Source organism: Cricetulus griseus, chromosome 8 (assembly GCF_003668045.3).
Source record: "Cricetulus griseus strain 17A/GY chromosome 8, alternate assembly CriGri-PICRH-1.0, whole genome shotgun sequence".
NCBI classification, from domain to species: Eukaryota; Metazoa; Chordata; class Mammalia; order Rodentia; family Cricetidae; genus Cricetulus; species Cricetulus griseus.
Window position 1 is genome coordinate 68,804,799 of NC_048601.1, and position 18,601 is coordinate 68,823,399.

At 43.4% G+C, this 18,601-nt stretch overlaps 2 protein-coding genes across 6 annotated transcripts in view; one reads left to right on the forward strand and one right to left on the reverse strand.

The window, feature by feature from the left end:
• Positions 1–18,601, reverse strand: part of Ctnna2 (catenin alpha 2) — a 1,115,196-nt gene that overhangs the window by 368,468 nt on the left and 728,127 nt on the right. The gene's annotated exons all lie outside the window — the stretch shown is intronic.
• Positions 5,544–7,441, forward strand: Lrrtm1 (leucine rich repeat transmembrane neuronal 1). Its single transcript, XM_035448608.1, has one exon. It carries the CDS (start codon positions 5,587–5,589, stop codon positions 7,153–7,155), a length of 1,569 nt encoding a protein of 522 aa, XP_035304499.1. The 5' UTR covers positions 5,544–5,586; the 3' UTR covers positions 7,156–7,441.

Below are 18,601 nucleotides of genomic sequence, written 5' to 3' on the forward strand. Positions count from 1 at the left end.
ACAGAGCAAGAATTCTAACTGATCCACTTATTGTTTTGACTTCAAGATGTTTAACAATCGGTGCAGTTCTAAAATGGTCAACATAGATATGATTGCCACTCATATAGAATGAATAGGAACAAGAGATTAGTAAAAGTAAACAGTTGGTAGAGGGGTTGGGAATGGGGGAGCACTTCACATGTGATAGGGGAGGATGGAGGTCAGTTAAGTAATCCTAGACATTTCATCTTCACATTGAAGGTTAGAATGGAAGTCACCCAGAGAGAATAAAATAAAAGGTCCACCTAACAAGGCAAAACCCAGTGCATAAACAATCACAGGATAGACTCCTAAATAGGCCCAGGATAGCAGGGCACTCATATTTACTTAGTTTCCAGGTGCTATTGAGTTCATTCATTGAGCGTGACAGAGACATTCTCATTATTACTCTTATTGCTGTCTTCTTTCAAGAGAGACATTCAGTCTGACCAGAAGGGACTTCCCCTTTCTAATTTGTTTCTCCAAAGTAGACCTCCTGAGAGAAGTCTGAGGGTCCTCACCCCTGGGTTCCACAGGCATCTGTGGTGGCACTCCACATAAAGTGCCAACTGTGTGGAGCATACCGAGAGGAACAACGAGGTTAATGCTCTCCTTTTGAAACTGTGACTCCCACCCTCCCCCAGTTCCTCTAAGTGTTTCCTTTTAAAGAAAAGCCATGGTTCACTGCTACTGAAAATTAAAGACAACAGCATAAAGATCAAGGTCCAGGCTGGTACCAGCAATGACAGAACATTAAAATCGCTATTTGAATTTCTCTTTCCTTGAACATTGACAAAGACTATTGAAGGAAAGACAACCATAACACAGGTTCATTTCATAAACATTATCTCTCTCTCTCTCTCTCTCTCTCTCTCTCTCTCTCTCTCTCTCTCTCTGTGTGTGTGTGTGTGTGTGTGTGTGTGTGTGTGTGTGTGTGTGTGTGTATTCACTGACACTAGTGTCTGGACAGGTCAGAAGTGGATATGGAGATATCTTTCCCAGTCACTTCTCTATCTTATTCTTTGAGATAGGGCCTCACACTGAACCTCACTGTTTAATCTAGACTGCCTGGCCAACAAGCTTTCTGGATCCCTGTGGCTCCAGTGCCAGTGATAGGATTGCAGTACACTTACATGGGTGCTGGTGATCTAAATTTAGATCTTCAAACTTGCCTTTAAGCACCCTTCCCACTCACTCCCAACCACATTTGAGAATCTTTCTACTTGCTTCTCTTCATTCATAAGACTCCTTTGGCTGAAATGAACAAACTGAAGGTGGCCTTCAGTTTAGATGAAATGGGTGGCAGTACTAATTATACGGCTGCCTCCATCCCACATCACATCATGGAGTACCAAGAAAACATTAGAAGGTTTATTAGGTAAGGGTTACTTTATAAGGTCTAGAAGAGAAGGAATGTCCAACTAGCTCTTCCACCAACAGACTATACTTCTAGCTTCTCCAACTGCACTAAGCTGTCTCTCTTCTACCTCTCTTTAGTTCCAGATTTGCTTTGACAATCAGGATCATACCGTGCAAATCATGTTTACTTATCTTTTCTGATACCAGACTAGAGAGCCAGGTCTCCAATCTCAAACCTATGCATGCTGTTTTTAGGTTGTACGCTTGATGAATATTTAGCTTCTAGAATCGATGGCACATTACTTCAGTAAGATCGACTCAATTTCCTATTCTCCATAAATATGCCAAGTATCATCAGGGTTTTTAAGGTATGCTCTTCAGCTATCCAACAACGAAGAATAGGTTAGGCAACACAAACCTATGGTTATCCCCAACAAAGAGCTTGACCAAGAACATGGTGGACACATTACTATTTAAGAGGGTCAGCCTTCTCATAAGACAGGCAAAGAGAAAAGACAGGAAAAAAAAAACTGAAAGTAAGCACATTTCTCTCCCATTTTAGAATCTTGGGCACTTAGAAGAATGAAATGAAAATTTGTGAAAAAACAGCCATATCAACTTGCTGTGGTGACTCAAAAGTTGTCGTTTCTCAACTCAACTTTGCTGAAACACTTGATTCATGTTGTTCTTATTTAACCTAATTTGCATTGATTTAATCAGTGCTGGTATGCTTTAAATACATAATAAATTGGAATTCTGCAACTCAGAAGACTTAGAATAGCTAAATTTCAATAAAGCTCATTTCAATCTGTTAATGTATACAGCTCTGCCAAGGGATTTAAGAGGATAGAAAAGATGCAACTTGCCACATTAGAGGTGAGAAGGGCTTAAAGATACCATGCAGACGAAATAATTTGCAGCATAATAGTATGAAAAACTACATATATATTTTTTTCCTAATTACAGCCTAGAAGCATCTTCTACACTTTGAGTGGCACACTTAGAAGAAAACTCACATATAAATGCAGAGAATTTAATTTTCTTCTTCTTCTTTTTTGCCAACACTCAACTCTTCTCTGCCTCTCTGTACCAGCTCTACAAATCAAGTGACATCCAAAGTAGGACCTCTTCTTGCCCATTTGGCAGCCTCTCTCATCCTTTTGCCAAGTTGCATGCATTACAAGGATTTTCTTCCTAGCAGCCATGGGGATTGGGTGCCTTCTGTTCACAGTGCTTGCTGAATGGCTGGCCACTGTTTACCCCTGCCTGTGCCTGCCCAGCCCTGCTCCTCCAACCCTTTAGAGTTTATGGCTCAATCAGTCGGCATGCTGTCAGGAATAATTGTTTTGGCAAGGGGTAAAACCACTTGATGATGAAATTGTTTCTCTGTCTGTTAAAGTGTTCTGCAGCAACTCAGAAGTGCCAAAGGCCCAGTCCAGAGCTAGGTTGGAGGCAGAGTGAGGACAGGTGACCATCCAGTCTGGCAAAGAAAGAACACAGCTCTGAGGAGAAACAGCAAAGCTCTGCTCTGTCTGTGTCAGTAAGAAGGTGTACGACCTTGAATAATCTCCAGATGTCTCTGGCCTCAGTTTCGTCATGTGCAAAATGGAGAGGGTTGATTTTCTAATGTCTCCTCTAGCTCCTAAGACAGCATGTGATGTCTAGGACATTTCAGATTTGTGTTCTTTTCAATTAAATGATGTATCTTGGAGATGAATGACCAGGGCAGAGCTCAGATGAATACAGAATGGAATGATTCATACCCCTGTTCATATGCCTTTTCCTGAAAAGTAGCACCTGCCTTTGGTGACCTTAATTCTACCAGTTGGTCTTTTCAGCTTTGCTGTTAAGGGCCAGTGTAGTGGCTTGACCAATCTACTTAAACTGGGAGTTCTCCCAGTCCACCATCATTCCTAGCAAAGTAATAGTGACAGGTAATGCTCACTTGTGTGGAGTTCACTAGAGGTAGAAATGATGGGAATATAAGGACAATAATACACCTTAACCTGTGATTCCTCCTGACACAGACACTTAATCATCTTTGAGGATGTGGTTCTCCTTCCTTCCTCCCTTCCTCCCTTCCTCCCTTCCTTCCTTCCTTCCTTCCTTCCTTCCTTCCTTTCTTAAAACAGATAACCACAGGTCAGTGGCAATATGATGGATTTCTTATAGAATAGTTGTGACTGGAAGGGGTACTTATTTGTTGTATATATGCCTGTCTATAAAGGATTGAGGGTAGAAAATCCAGCAGGGGTTTTTCCTGGTATTCAGAAGCAAAGTAGCATTATTCTGTACAGTCACAAAGCTGAATTAGAGATGAGGGGATGAGGAAAAAGGCTCCCTTATCTTATAAACTACCTCCTCTCTCCATATTTTCTACTACATTCTCCAGGGGTTCAATGTAATTACCATGAACAGCACATACCAGTGTTAGCCTCTCCCACATCATACAACAGCACCTTTATCCCTGCAGGTAGTGTGCTCCATGAACAGGGTGTAGACTGGGCCAGCCCCCCCCACACACACACACTTGGGATCCCCAAGCAGTACACAGGTTGAATTTGCCATACTGCAACCCTTTTCATACTGTCAGGACTCAGATGACTTCTCTAACAGAGTGGGCTAGGAAAGCATTCCCTCCACCAAGTGTTGACAGATGGGGAGAAAGGGAGAGAGCGAGAGAGGGAGAGGGAGAAGGAGAGGGAGAGGGAGAGGGAGGAGAGGAGGAGAGGAGGGGAGAGGAGAGGAGAGAGAGGGAGAGGAGGAGAGGGAGGGAGGGAGGAGGGAGGAGGAGGGAGGGAGAGAGAGAGAGAGAGAGAGAGAGAGAGAGAGAGAGAGAGAGAGAGAGAGAGAGAGAGAGAGAGAATCAGAGCCAAACCCCAAATCACTGCTTTCTTGTGCCTCCTCTCAAGTTGCTTTTTGGAAAGCAAAGAAACAAATGTTGATTCCTCTACAGAGTCCTACGTATCTGTTACACGTAGGCCGATTTCAAAAAAAGGGAGGGGGTTCTATATCCCCAAAGAAAGGCTGGCCGGGGGAACCGAGTATGTCAGTCCCTCATTTGGATAGATCTTGTCAGTGGTGATGTCTCTAACCCCATCCCATCTTCTTTTTTTCCGCCCTGAAATATAGACCCAAAAAAAAAAAAAATTCTGAGAGTGTTTTTCATTTCATCAAAGAACATATATTACTTTAGCGGTTTGGTTAAAAAAAAAATGTTGGTTTTCTGCCCACCCCTTTTCAATCTGCCGGTGTCGGAGGTGCTCGGAGAAGACGCACAATCGCGAGCAGCTTACGACACTCAGTGAGCAGTCGGTGCTGGTGCAGGCTCGCGCACACTCCTCGGCGGAGGGAAGGAGTCAAGCGCTGCTCTGCGCTCCGCAAACCATGAGCCGGCCAGGTTTCCGCAGCTGCCTAGGACACGAATGGCAGGCGTTCTTCAGCCGGGACTCCAAGGTGGCTGCGATCAGCGGTGGTCATTGCCGATGACATTCTCCAGACTGTCAAATCCTGGGGAGTCTCCAGCCCCGAGTTTGGAGTTGATTTTTTCTCTCACCCCCACCACCACGTCACAGTCTGAACTGCAGAGGAAAAAAAGGGGGAACCGAGGCAGGAAGGCGAGAAGCCCGGGCTCCCGGCACGTAGTTGGGAAACTTGCGGGTCCTAGAAGTCGCCTCCCCGCCTCGCCGACCGCCCCTGCAGCCCCGGAGCGCAGCAGCAAAGTGAGACATTGTGCGTCTGCCAGATCCTCGGGCCGCGGAGCAGGGCTGCCTCGGGAAACACAGAGGGGTCTTCTCTCGCCCTGCATATAATTAGCCTACACACAAAGGCAGCAGCTGAATGGAGGTTGTCACTCGCTGGAAAAGGGTGGGTAAGACACTTTTTTAATTAAATTCTTTCCAGAAGAAAAAAAAAATTTCCTCCCTTTTCTTTGCTGCCGCATCTAACATGGACTGCATAACCCCGGCTTTGATCTTTCCGTGACTGTGAACTTTGTATGCTGCCCGGCTTTCTGCATGCTTAGAGGTGAACGTGTGGTTCTGGGGAGGGGGGTTCCTTCTGCATTTCTCTATATTGATTTGATTTTTGTTTTGTCCCTTCCTCCCCCTCCCCCTCCCTCTCCTCTCCCTCGGAATAAAATATGATATAGATTTCTGACCCAGCGCTTCCAATGGACATTCTCCAGTCTCTCTGGAAAGATTCTCGCTAATGGATTTCCTGCTACTCGGCCTCTGTCTACACTGGCTGCTGAGGAGGCCCTCGGGGGTGGTCTTGTGTCTGCTGGGGGCCTGCTTTCAGATGCTGCCCGCCGCCCCCAGCGGATGCCCGGGGCAGTGTCGGTGCGAGGGGCGGCTGTTGTACTGCGAGGCGCTCAACCTGACCGAGGCGCCCCACAACCTGTCCGGCCTGCTGGGCTTGTCTCTGCGCTACAACAGCCTCTCGGAGCTGCGCTCCGGCCAGTTCACGGGGTTAATGCAGCTCACGTGGCTGTATTTGGATCACAATCACATCTGCTCGGTGCAGGGGGACGCCTTTCAGAAACTGCGCCGAGTTAAGGAACTCACACTTAGTTCCAACCAGATCACCCAACTGGCCAACACCACCTTCCGGCCCATGCCCAACCTGCGCAGCGTGGACCTGTCCTACAATAAGCTGCAGGCGCTGGCTCCAGATCTCTTCCATGGGCTGCGGAAGCTCACCACGCTGCACATGCGGGCCAATGCCATCCAGTTTGTGCCGGTGCGCATCTTCCAGGACTGCCGCAGCCTCAAGTTTCTCGACATTGGATACAATCAGCTCAAGAGTCTGGCGCGCAACTCTTTCGCTGGCTTGTTCAAGCTCACGGAGCTGCACCTAGAGCATAACGACTTGATCAAGGTGAACTTCGCCCATTTCCCGCGCCTCATCTCTCTCCATTCGCTCTGCCTGCGGCGGAATAAGGTGGCCATTGTGGTCAGCTCTCTGGACTGGGTTTGGAATTTGGAGAAAATGGACTTGTCTGGGAACGAGATCGAATACATGGAGCCCCACGTGTTCGAGACCGTGCCGTACCTGCAGTCCCTGCAGCTGGACTCCAACCGCCTCACCTATATAGAGCCCCGTATCCTCAACTCCTGGAAGTCCCTTACGAGCATTACCCTGGCCGGGAACCTGTGGGACTGCGGGCGCAATGTGTGTGCCCTGGCCTCCTGGCTGAGCAACTTCCAGGGGCGCTATGATGCTAACTTGCAGTGCGCCAGCCCGGAGTACGCACAGGGCGAGGACGTCTTGGATGCTGTGTATGCTTTCCACCTGTGCGAGGATGGGGCCGAGCCCACCAGCGGCCACCTCCTGTCGGCTGTCACTAACCGCAGTGACCTAGCGCCCCCTGAGAGCTCAGCCACCACGCTGGTGGACGGCGGGGAGGGGCTGCACGATGGCACGCTTGAGCCCATCACTGTGGCTATCCCCGGCGGCGAGCACGCTGAGAACGCTGTGCAGATCCACAAGGTGGTCACGGGCACGATGGCTCTCATCTTCTCCTTCCTCATCGTGGTCCTCGTACTCTACGTATCCTGGAAGTGTTTCCCAGCCAGCCTCAGGCAGCTCAGACAGTGCTTTGTCACGCAACGCAGGAAGCAGAAGCAGAAACAGACCATGCATCAGATGGCTGCTATGTCTGCCCAGGAATACTACGTTGATTACAAACCCAACCACATCGAGGGGGCCCTGGTGATCATCAACGAGTATGGCACATGTACCTGTCACCAGCAGCCCGTGAGGGAATGCGAGGTGTGATTGTCCCAGTGGCTCTCAACCCATGCGCTACCAAATACGCCTGGGCAGCCGGGCGGGCCGGCGGGCAACAGGACGGGTCTCCTCTGCGCTCTGATGTGTTGACTGAAACTGTACGGGGATCTCTCCCAGAGACTTGACATTTTAGCTTTATGTGTCTTAAAAACAAAAAATTAAACACAACAAAAAACCCCACCCCATAATCTTCAGGACAGTCTGTCTTAAATTTCATATGAGAACTCCTTCCTCCCTTTGAAGATCTGTCCATATTCAGGAATCTGAGAGTGTTAAAAAGGTACCAATCATTGATTTTTTTTTGTAAACTAAAACGTTTAAAATAAAATAGCATTTACAGTTTCTACAGACTGGTGGAACCTAAATGAACTGCTACCTGTCTTACTGGAAAAACAGTGGTTAAAGTTTCCTTGGAATATAGGTGGGAGTGGAAGCGAGGGGTCTTGGCAGGTGGGAAAAAAAATCCAGAAATCATGGAGCAAAAAATTTAGCTTCTATTTGAAACGATAAGAAGGGCAAAGAAAGCTTATCACTGTGGTGGTCCCGGTAATTCATCTCTGTAGGAAGGTCCAAAAAGTCGGTAAGACCCTCTGAGGAGCGAGCTAAGACATCTAGCTACTTTAAAGTGATGGGTGAGGGAAGATCGGGTATCATTTCTAGGCCTCTACAGCAGAGATCAGAGATCTTGGCAAGATCAGTGCAAAAGGCTTTTTAAAGGAAATGACTGACAGTTTGTCCTGTGAACAAGAAACATTTTCCCCCCTTACAATGACTGTCTTTCAAATCAGCTCAAGATTTCCCATCAAATGCCATTTGGTCTTTTGGTCTTAAATCTCCTATGTCTTTTACTCACCAGAATTAGTAGCAATCTGTAGCAATCTGTGCCCTTTATCATGCCCTCCCATGGCTCAGAGAGAGAGAGAGAGAGAGAGAGAGAGAGAGAGAGAGAGAGAGAGAGAGAGAGAGAGAGAGAGAGAGAGAGAGAGAGAGAATGAATATCCCAATCTTCAATACTGAAAGACAGGCTCTTTTGGAGTTAAGAGAAGCAAGCATCAGCTTAGGAGGCACTGTGGGGAGAGAGCAAACCTTGACTCAGAAACCCCCTTGGGTAATGACTTGTGGTGAGAAAATTCAGGTCCTGACTTGTCAGAACAGCCTTGCTGGTGAGTTGGGAGATAACCCTCTTTATCCCTCTGCTTGCATAATGTGTGGAAATAATTTGCTAACACAGAACAGGAATGCTGCCTCCTCTCAGATGTCCCTTTTATGTGGTGTGTGCTTTCTCTGTTTTTCCACCCCCTTTTTTTTCTATGTTGAGATGACTGACAGCCCCTTCCCAGCTCTCAAAGGCTTCCAGGGCCCCTTCATTGAGTCTGTATATTTTTTATTGAATTAAAAAGTGAGGAGGTGGGAGTAGGGCCAGTTGGGTGGGTTCTGGGAAGGGCAAAAGGGGAGAAGTGTGTTGATAGGTGGTATTTTTTTTACCACCTAATAATGTATTGTATTCAGATGTATGATTGAAACACACTGTCATGGAAAGCAGATAACAACTGGACTCTGTTTCCCATGTTGTATTTCTAACTGATACTAAAGCACGGCATTTTTCTTTTCCTTTTTCTTTTTCTTTAATACCCTGCCTTCTTTTCAGGAGATAAGTACAAATAGCAGGAATCAGGAATCAAGATGGTGTGTGTGGGGTGGCAAACACATAACTCTATCTCAAAAAATGCAAATATATCCAATTACTAACCTAAAGAGAAAAACCCCACTTTTCAAATGCAGGGAAATATTAGCAGAAGGTTTATTTAAGCTAAGCATTGGTGGTAAATTAATCTTCTACCTTTGAAGAAACCAATATGCCTAAAAATATGGTTACAGAAGGCTTTTTCAAGATGAATATTTTGCAAATATCTTTAATATGTTAAGTTAGGAGACAGCTTTACTCACACACACACACACACACACACACACACACACACACACACACCACACCAGCTCACATCTGACCAAAAAAACTTCACATCAGTTTGCTTATAACAACAGGACTTTATGATACATAACCATGTTCTTCACACTCATTCAGATTGTGAATGTTTAGAAGACAGGTGTTTTGTTTGATAACTTCATGGATGGAGTTTGGGGTTTAGTTTAATCATGAGGGTGTTGAATTGCTTTTGTAAACAGATTAACAAACACCGAGAGTGTAGGAGTAGGAATGTGCCTGACATCGGCAATTGAACCTTACTAATAGCACTTCCTCTGGCAGAAGCATGACGTTTGCTTTAGTTTTTTGTCTTAAATTGCAGCACTGTGGCCACTGAAGTAGGGTTCCTATTAACTTCATCTCTTCACCGAGAGACTACAGGAATCCAGTACCACATGCTGCTCTGTTATCTTAGTACACTGAACAATATAGTGTTAGTGTGCTTGTAAGAATTTTACTTCTAGCAGCAAACCTTTGTGGCAGACATGAGAACTGCAGTGTTCCTCTGCCCCCTAAATACTTGCATGGAATCTATAGTTTTTTTCTTTTCTATTCTTTTTTCTTTTTCAGCATAGCTGTGAGAGAGGACATAATGTTTTGTTCTCTGCTGCTCCACTATTCTCATGACAAAATATCATCCATTTATAATATCGTTAGACCCTATAAATCAAACGAAGAATCTTTGAGAAGAAGGATCAGACATTAGGGATTTTCAGAACAAGTGATGTGTGGCCAGCTAAATTCTTCTGTTCATATTTGTAGGCAAGCAAGTGTCTCCCCCATATACAAGGATTTCACTCATATTCCTTGCTGGGTCAGTGCCTCTGGCTTTTAAGAAGGGCAGAAGGAGAGAGAAGATAAACATAAGGGAGAGTGGTACTTTTAACTAAGGTTTTGTGATTCTTGCAATCTTTTATTCCTCAAATTAATTAATCTTTAAGCTATAAGAATATTGCTGTGACCCCTCTAAGCACATGGCTACACATTTAAAAGGGCTTTAAAAACGGGTAGTACTTTTTTTTTTGTCCTCCCTATTTTTTTTCCCCACGGAGGCTTCTAATCTCATCTTGGGCTCTCTGTAAAGAGTTCAAGGCCACAATTCATGTCTCATCCTGGGCATCGTGATAGATTAACCCTGCCTTTCAGTGTTTTTCCAAGCTGATTAAAGTTCAGCAGTGGTATTGAGGCTTTAAAAAATATTTACAGAGGAGGAAAAAAGTGTTTCCAAAAAACGAATGACATTCTCTCATACTGGTCTTAGCCCCAGTAGATTTTGAGGTTGTGTCAGAATAGTGGGTTAAGGGAAACCCATTTTATACCTATACACAGAGGAGAGGCAGATCCTGACTCTCAGACTTTTGTCTGCATAGTAGGTCCACCTGCCTAACAATAACCCATACATTCTTTACACTACAAAGCTTCTATCACAAAGAAAACATAATTCAAGTGCAAGGTTAAACAGATACACAAGCTCAAACTATTCTCCCATGCTTCCCAGTGTAGAAGAACACCTTACTTTTGCTCCTCCCTCAGAGAGGCAGACATTTGGTGGGACTTAGCGCCAACAACACATTTCTGAGGATGTTTAGGTGATTGGAGGGGCAAACACCACTTGTTATTCCTCCCAGGGTTTCCTAAGCATTGCACACATATCATTGGCAGGCTTTGGGGACACCTATGTTTCCGACTGGAATTAATCAAGTTGTCAGCAAGTTTGATGCCATTCTATCTAGCATGGACAATAGACACACTGGGAATCCCTGGATCATAGACCCTGGTGAAATAAAAATCATCAGATGCTTCCCCTTGGAGAAAATGATGGAAAGACCAGAATAGTTTGTATCTGTTTTGGAGAATGAGTATCAGGATGCTTTTTTATGGTGAAGACAAGAACCCATTGGATTGGTGCTTATGTTAGCTGGGTTGAGTTGGCCATTGATGGATTGTCAAACTCCAGAAATTTAGCTAGGATATGACTATTAAATATATTCTACAAATATACTGAAATGAATTGAGAGATACACCTCTCTGTATCTATATGTATATAAACATTTCCCTTACAGAAGCACACACACACACACACACACACACACACACACACACACACACACACACACTGTCTTTTATATAAGACTACATAAACCTACACACATACACATACACACAGGACTATATTACACAACTACTCTATACCACTAATTACTCTCCTTCTGTGATCAAGTTGCTATTTGGGGGGATATGATAAAAAGAGACACAGACAGATATGATTGATAGTACTTTCAAATATTGTTCCTAAACTGGTTCAAACTTGGCCACTGGGTATTTTCTAGACCTCTCTTGATACAGCAGAGTGTATGCCTGCTGTCTAGTGGTTAGCGTTAGAAATGACTTTGCATTCTTTTGGGAATATACTTACTTTTAACTTTTTTTCTCTTTTCTTTCGTTTTTTTAAGACATGGTTTCTCTGTATCTTTGGAGCCTGTCCTGGAACTCATTCTGTGGACCAGGCTGGCCTTGAACTCACAGAGATCTGCCTCCTGAGTGCTGGGATTAAAGGTGTACACCACCACCTCTGGGAACTTTAAGTTTTTTGTTTTTTGTTTTTTCTCTCCTGTTTGTATTTGCTTGCATTTTTTTCTGTGAAATTCAGGAGATAAAATCTCATCTTCTGACTGGGCCCATAACCATCTTCTAGATGAATACAATTCCTAAATATCTTAGTGTGTGTGTGTGTGTGTGTGTGTGTGTGTGTGTGTGTGTGTGTGTGTGTATAGGTTCTGGCTGATAAATCCTTAATGCTTAAAACAAAGAAGCAAAGGAGATGAAAAGAAAATGATTTATTGACTGTTTTCTTGGCATGGGTGCCTTAACCAGGCTCTTAATATATAATGTGCAGGCAAATTTATCTCTACAAGAGGAACCTGAGGCTTACAGGGGTTGAGAATCTGATACAAAGCACAAAGGGTCTGAGCTAGCGATGAATGCTGGTTTCCACTATGGTGATCTTTTTATTACACAGACTATTTTTCCTTGAACAGTTATTTTCTGCACTCTTATACCCACCGAAGAGCCTGGACTGTACAGAGAGTCTATTTGCCAATATATACTGGTTGAATGTTAAACATTCTTATTGAATGTCATGGGTGTGATGATCTAATACAGAAATTTTGGCTACGACCTTGTTAGGTCTGACCACTGGTAGATGCATAGTGTGGAACCCTGTCAACAGAGGAGATATTCATATGATGTCCAGAGAAGAGATATACAGTAATCACCCAGTCCAATCTCTTATCAGAAGGTTGAACTTAGAGAAGATAAGGTCTAGGCTTTCATCTGCTACTTTCAGGGATGCCCTCACATTTCTTACTTGGTGATCACATGATTGTTTATGCTAGCTAGACTTTCTCAACCAGAAATAAAGGTGCAATTTCACAAATGAACATGCACATATACCCAGACAGACAGACATGCATGCATACGCATGTGCACGCACACACACACACACACACACACACACACACACACACACACACACACAGGGATTTACTTGGTAATGTCTGTAGACAGTTTTTTTTTTTATTTCCATGCTTGGCTGGTGTGTTACTGGCATCTGCAGGATAGAGGTTACAGTTACATCTAGACATCTTACAACAAACAGGGTATCTTTAACATGAAAGAGAAATTTGACCCCAAATATCAAGAATACTGGGACTAAGATATCTGGCTTCATGGTAGGAAAGAATACTGGGACAGAACCTGTACAAAAACTGCTTGCACAGAGTGGTCTATCTAAACTTTTATTTCATCTACATCTTTTCCCCTTTAAGTCCCCCCCACTTTTAACCAGAGAGTTGCAAATCTAAATTAAAAACCCTCAGGTTGTTTGTTAATCAGCAAAAGACATATAGTTAGCACATCCTTCCCAAAGAACATATGGCAAACCTTAAATTAACTAAGACAAAACTAGTTAGAACCATCAACTGACCCACTTTTTTCTTTAGCAAGACCTCATTTAGGAAACATAGTAAGGAAGGCATCAAGTTAATGGTGAAAGGCTCAATTAATACAAAGGAAAATGAAAAAGTCTGATATTCCTTCCTGTGGGGTTCTGGTGCCGAAACATATCCAGTCAACGTTTCTTTAGATTTTCCAACACCATTCAAGACTGCAATGTCTTTTAGGCAAGAGTGAACATCAATTTTGAGAAAAAAAAGCATTTATTCAGGTGAGTGGAGTGGGCATATGAGTGAAAGGAGTTACCCCTGATTTTAGAAACAGGCTATCTGGATCTGCAGACATTGCTTACAAGTGTATGTGGGGCTAGGAAGACCAGGAACAGGACTGACATTCATAGGGTGGCATATGAGGGAACCAGAGAATTCAATTAAAGGCAAATACTTTAAGGTCAGAGTGGTTCACGCTAAACAGAACACATTTGTAGGTCAAATCAAGCTCTACAATAAGAAGATAGAATCTAGATGTCAGGAGTTGTGGTCTTCAGACATGGTGCTATTTTCCATTTTCCAGAAAAGATGGAAATTTTGGATGCCCATACCTCAGTGGGTCTCATTCACAATGTATTTTAGAAGGATTTATCCAGTATTCCCCGAGGACACTTTCCATTCTGTACTTCGATTTCACCATTTATCCCATCAATAAAACATGAAACAGAAGTAGTTTTCAAGTTAGTGTCATTTAACCAGAAAATTAAAACCTCCCCGAGTTCCCATTCCCCAGATATTCTGATTCTAATTTCATATTCCTGCGTATGAAAGAGAAAGAGCAGACGAAAAACTCACTGAGAGATATGGGCTTCAGGGAGGAAGATGGAAATTCAGAGAAAGGAAGATGAAAAAGTTCAGGTATGTGTGGCATATATGAATATAGATTTATAAAATATACAGAAAGACTTGTGGAGATACCCAACCATCCATATCTGAGTTCTGAGATGCAGGACCAAGACATATACTCAATTAAAATAATAGAAAGCCAAGGAATAGTAGTGGAATGGAAAGCAAGAGGGAAAATATTTGTCTAGGATTTCTAAAATAATCCACTAAGCAGTTATCACTGGGGTTAAGCAGATGAATGCCTCCTTTTAAAATAATAATTCAGGGGATGGAGTAGAAGGAGAAGAGGAGAGGCATGAAGAAAGTCAAGACAAGGGAGAAAAAGAGATAAAAGGAATTGGAAGAAGACAAGAGTTTCAAGATTTGTGCTTTATATTTTGCCATCATCACTGGCAGTTGAGCTAGACTGACTCCTCAAACCCATTTAGTTGTGTCTCTTCTAATCTACCTAGAGGGCTATTTGCTTCCTCTCAATGGGCATCTGGGAAGCCATTTTCTTTCAGCTAGGATGGTATTTCTTTTCCTGGGTGTATGGGACCACTGGGCACTTTTGAGGAATTTTAATGACTAGGTCTCACTCTAAAATACTTGACTTCACAGATCTGAGGGGTAGGGAGGTTTTTTATAAATCTTTTTGGATGATTGATTGCACAGGTCAGTCCAGGTTAAGAATCACAAATTTAGCCCAGAGGTGGTGGTGAACGTCTTTAATCCCAGCACTGGGGAGGCAGAGGCAGGCAGATCTCTGTGAGTTTGAAGCCAGCCTGGTCTACAGAACTAGTTCCAGGACTTCTGTGCCTTGTACACAGAGAAACACTATCTCGAAAAATTAAACTAAATTAAACTAAAATAACTTATTTAGAGGGTCTTACGATCATATCCTGTGTTGTTCAGCAATATACAAGAAATATGCCTTGGACAATAGCTTTTGCAGAAGATACAATGAGCCAGTAGCTGGACTGGTTAGGGTCCTAGTTAAGCATGAACTTTCATGCTGCCTACCTGGTGGAACTGATGGATTAATAAGTACAGGTGGACTTGGACTTTATTTCTGAAACCTTGTTAGTCTATCAAGCTTTGTGTGTGTTTATTCCTTTATTTGATTTCATTCTCACAATAGTCTTAGGAGGCAGGCATAGAATTATCCTGTTTCGAAGACATGACCACCAAATCTGAAGGCATCCTGTAGCTGGCACAAGGTCCTTGACTTCTAAAAATTCTGCTTCTCAATTGAGTGTCCTTACTCTTTCACAAATTCCTTTTTCCTCTCCAACTGATCATGCCATTATGAGGCAAAATTCCCACATCTGTCCCTCTTCTCTGAGTCTTAGGAGACACACCCCTGCTTAATATGTATCTTTCATTAGCTGGACACTGGCACACAGTCTCATGTCTGCCTTCGTGTGTACCTCCCATCCTCCCTGAGCCTGACAAGCTCAAGCCTCTGGTTTGGTAAGAAAAACACCCAAAGAAATGGAAAGTTTCCAACACTATCTAACACCCATAACATCAAAATATTCCCCTTGTAGGCAATACACAACCACCAAAAGCTTTGCTATTGGCTCGTCCAAGAATTTGAAGGCAAAATCCTAATAAGACTTTGATTGATGTGGGGTGATTATTCTACTTAGAGATTCAAGATTTAAACAAAAATCTTGCCGTCCCTCCATGCTGAGAGACAGGGCTAACTTAGGGAAGTTAGTCTTATATTCAAAGACCATTTAGTCAAATAAGTAGGGTGGAATACACTTGGCCAGGTGTTCACTCCTTGCTCAGTGCATGTGAACCAACCCAGGAAAATGCTCACCCAGCCCCCCCCCCTTTTTTTGGGTTTTTCGAGACAGGGTTTCTCTGTGTAGCTTCGGAGCCTATCCTGGCACACGCTCTGGAGACCAGGCTGGCCTTGAACTCACAGAGATCCGCCTGCCTCTGCTACTGAGTGGTGGGATTAAAGGCATGAGCCACCAATACCTAGCTCAGCCCATTTATTTTTTATTTTTTATTTTATTAGTTCTAGTTAGGGAACAAGCTTATTTCAAGTCCCTTCTCCCTCTCCCTTCCCTCACCCCCAACCCTCCTCCCCCACCCCCAGCCTACCCTCCACCCCATCCACCCACCACTCCCCAGGCAGGGTAGGGCCCTCAATGGGGGCTCTGCAAAGTCCACCAAGTCTTCCTATGCTGGTCTTGGGCCCTTACCCATGTGTCCAGGGCCAGAGTGTAACCCTTCACAAGGGATGTCAGCCAATTTTTTTTTTTTTTAAAGAGCTTAAACATAGGTCAGGGTGAAGATGTATTTCTTTCACTCTTAAGCCAGCATCTTCTTTGAAAACAATGTATTTTTTAAAACATTTCCCATCAGCTTGTCTATCTTCAATTAAAAATTCTACATATGAAACTATGTGGCAGGAATTCCAGCTCAGAGATATTGTGGGCGGCTTCGAACAAAAGGGAGAAGGCTCAGCAGCATTTGGAAGCTGGATTAGTCTGTCACAGAAAGGTCTAGAAAAGCCAAGTTACACACAATTAATGGAACAATACAACAATCTGTCTTCAGCTGGCCCAGGCATTCCTGTCATTTGTCCCTCAGCTGCAGAACCACGTGCTCTGTGATTTTGTGTATCTGCTCCATCATGATGGCATTTTTCAGTGAAATCTCTATTTCCAGAAACTGAGACTGGGTTTTTTTCTTTTGCTTTATTTTTTTGTTTTTAAACTTTTTTACTCTAACAAGAGTGATCCCTCCTTGGAACGTAGTCTCACTCTGCTGACTTATTTTTATCTGAGCTTTTCCCCTCTTTCAAATATCATACCACGCATATCAAAGACCAAACCATGCAAGGGGTGAGTGGATGGATGGGAGTATAGCTGAGTTGCTCTGTGTAACACATCAGTAAGACCTTTTACCTTCCAATTATATTGCTTAGCTCATTCAATCATGTAGCAGTGGTTTCTTTCCAAGGGATAGTAGGCAAACTGTTCAGTCCTTTATATTTTCTCATCTAAGTTCTGCCATCAATCTGGCTCTATTTTTTTTCAGAGGACTTTTTAGCAAGTGCAGTCTGAAAATTAGGTAAGGGATGGTGAGTCTGCTGAGATGGTAAAGGAACCTGCCTCCATACCTTGGGACATGAGTTCAAGCTTCAGGACCCTAGGGTAGAAGGAAAGAATCAACTCCTTCAAGTCCTTTGATTAGGAATTGCCTTGCCTTTACAATTGTGTTCAATCAGGACTGATGGGCATACTCTACCACAGAATATGTCAACATTTCAATGCCTGTTTGCACCCAAATACACACACACACACACACACACACACACACACACACACACACACACAAACACACACACACGGGGTTAGCATGATTCTCCCCACCTTTACACGAACTGAAGCCTAGTGGCCCTCTTACAGAAGCTCTGCTTATGAAGATTTTTGGTGAGACAACAAAACTCACTACCACTTGGAGCTACCTGTAATCCACTGTCAGCTCCAAAAGAGGAAAGCTAGCCAATAGCTTGAGGTGACCATCAATGCCTGTGCATTTACTCAATATTGGTGATAGTCAATCATACTGCCCCCCAGGATACTGAGCAGAAATTCACACCTTTAGGTAAATACTGTATTTAAGAAGCTTTTCCTTTGTGTCTAAGCAATCACATTTGATTGTAACAAGCAAATAGAACAAAGGATGGAGAGTACAACTGGGAAGAACTCTTTCTTCTGAGAAAGGAGGTTGAGCATCAAGAGGCAGGGTCTCTGGTACAGCTTCACCAATTTCCCCCTAGATCTTGAGCTAGCTGGTGGTACTTGTGAAGTTCTTTCTTCCTGTGTCAGTGGTGAATTCTAGCTTTGCTTCTATCTCTCCTATTTAGTAGTCAGGTGTAGAGTGCAAAAGCATAATGGAAGAATGGGATTTCCAGCATTTTCCTATGCCATGACTTGCTGATAGGCTAAGAGGTGAATTCACCAGAGTTGCCCCAAAGGCAGGCCCTGAGAGATCTAGTCTCACAAAGAGGCATACACCTGGCCAGAGAAACATTCTATGTCCCACATACATGTTGAAGTCTGAATCTATCCCAAGCTACTTTCCATTTTTATGATTTTCTCAGAGGAGAACAATACGAAAAGAATTGCTCTACTTCAGGTTTACGTAAGAACATTAGCAACACAGAAATCAGTACTATCAGAGAAAGCTCTAACTGTTAGGGAATTGAGAACACCTTTGAGTGCAAGTGTTTGAGTCTTTGTTGACTTATTTTGTTGCTTGTTTTCTGCGCCCTACCTTCCCCTTTTCTTTCTTTCACCATCGGTCTTTCCTAGTTCATTCTTTTTCTTATTCTTCTTAAATCAGTTCATAGTTATGAACCATACCGTGCTTTCCAAACTGGGGCAAAATTGCATTGAGGGAACAAAAACTGTTTTTTGAGTGGGTTAACAAAAATCTTCCTCAATTTTATATGTGAATTACAGATACGCATATAGCACATCAACTGTTATACAATATTTATGTGATATTGAAATCTCTGGGCAATAGAGGATTAAAAATATGTCCAGAGTCTGACAGTCTTTCTTAATGGGAGGAAGTGAAAATGAGGGCTGAG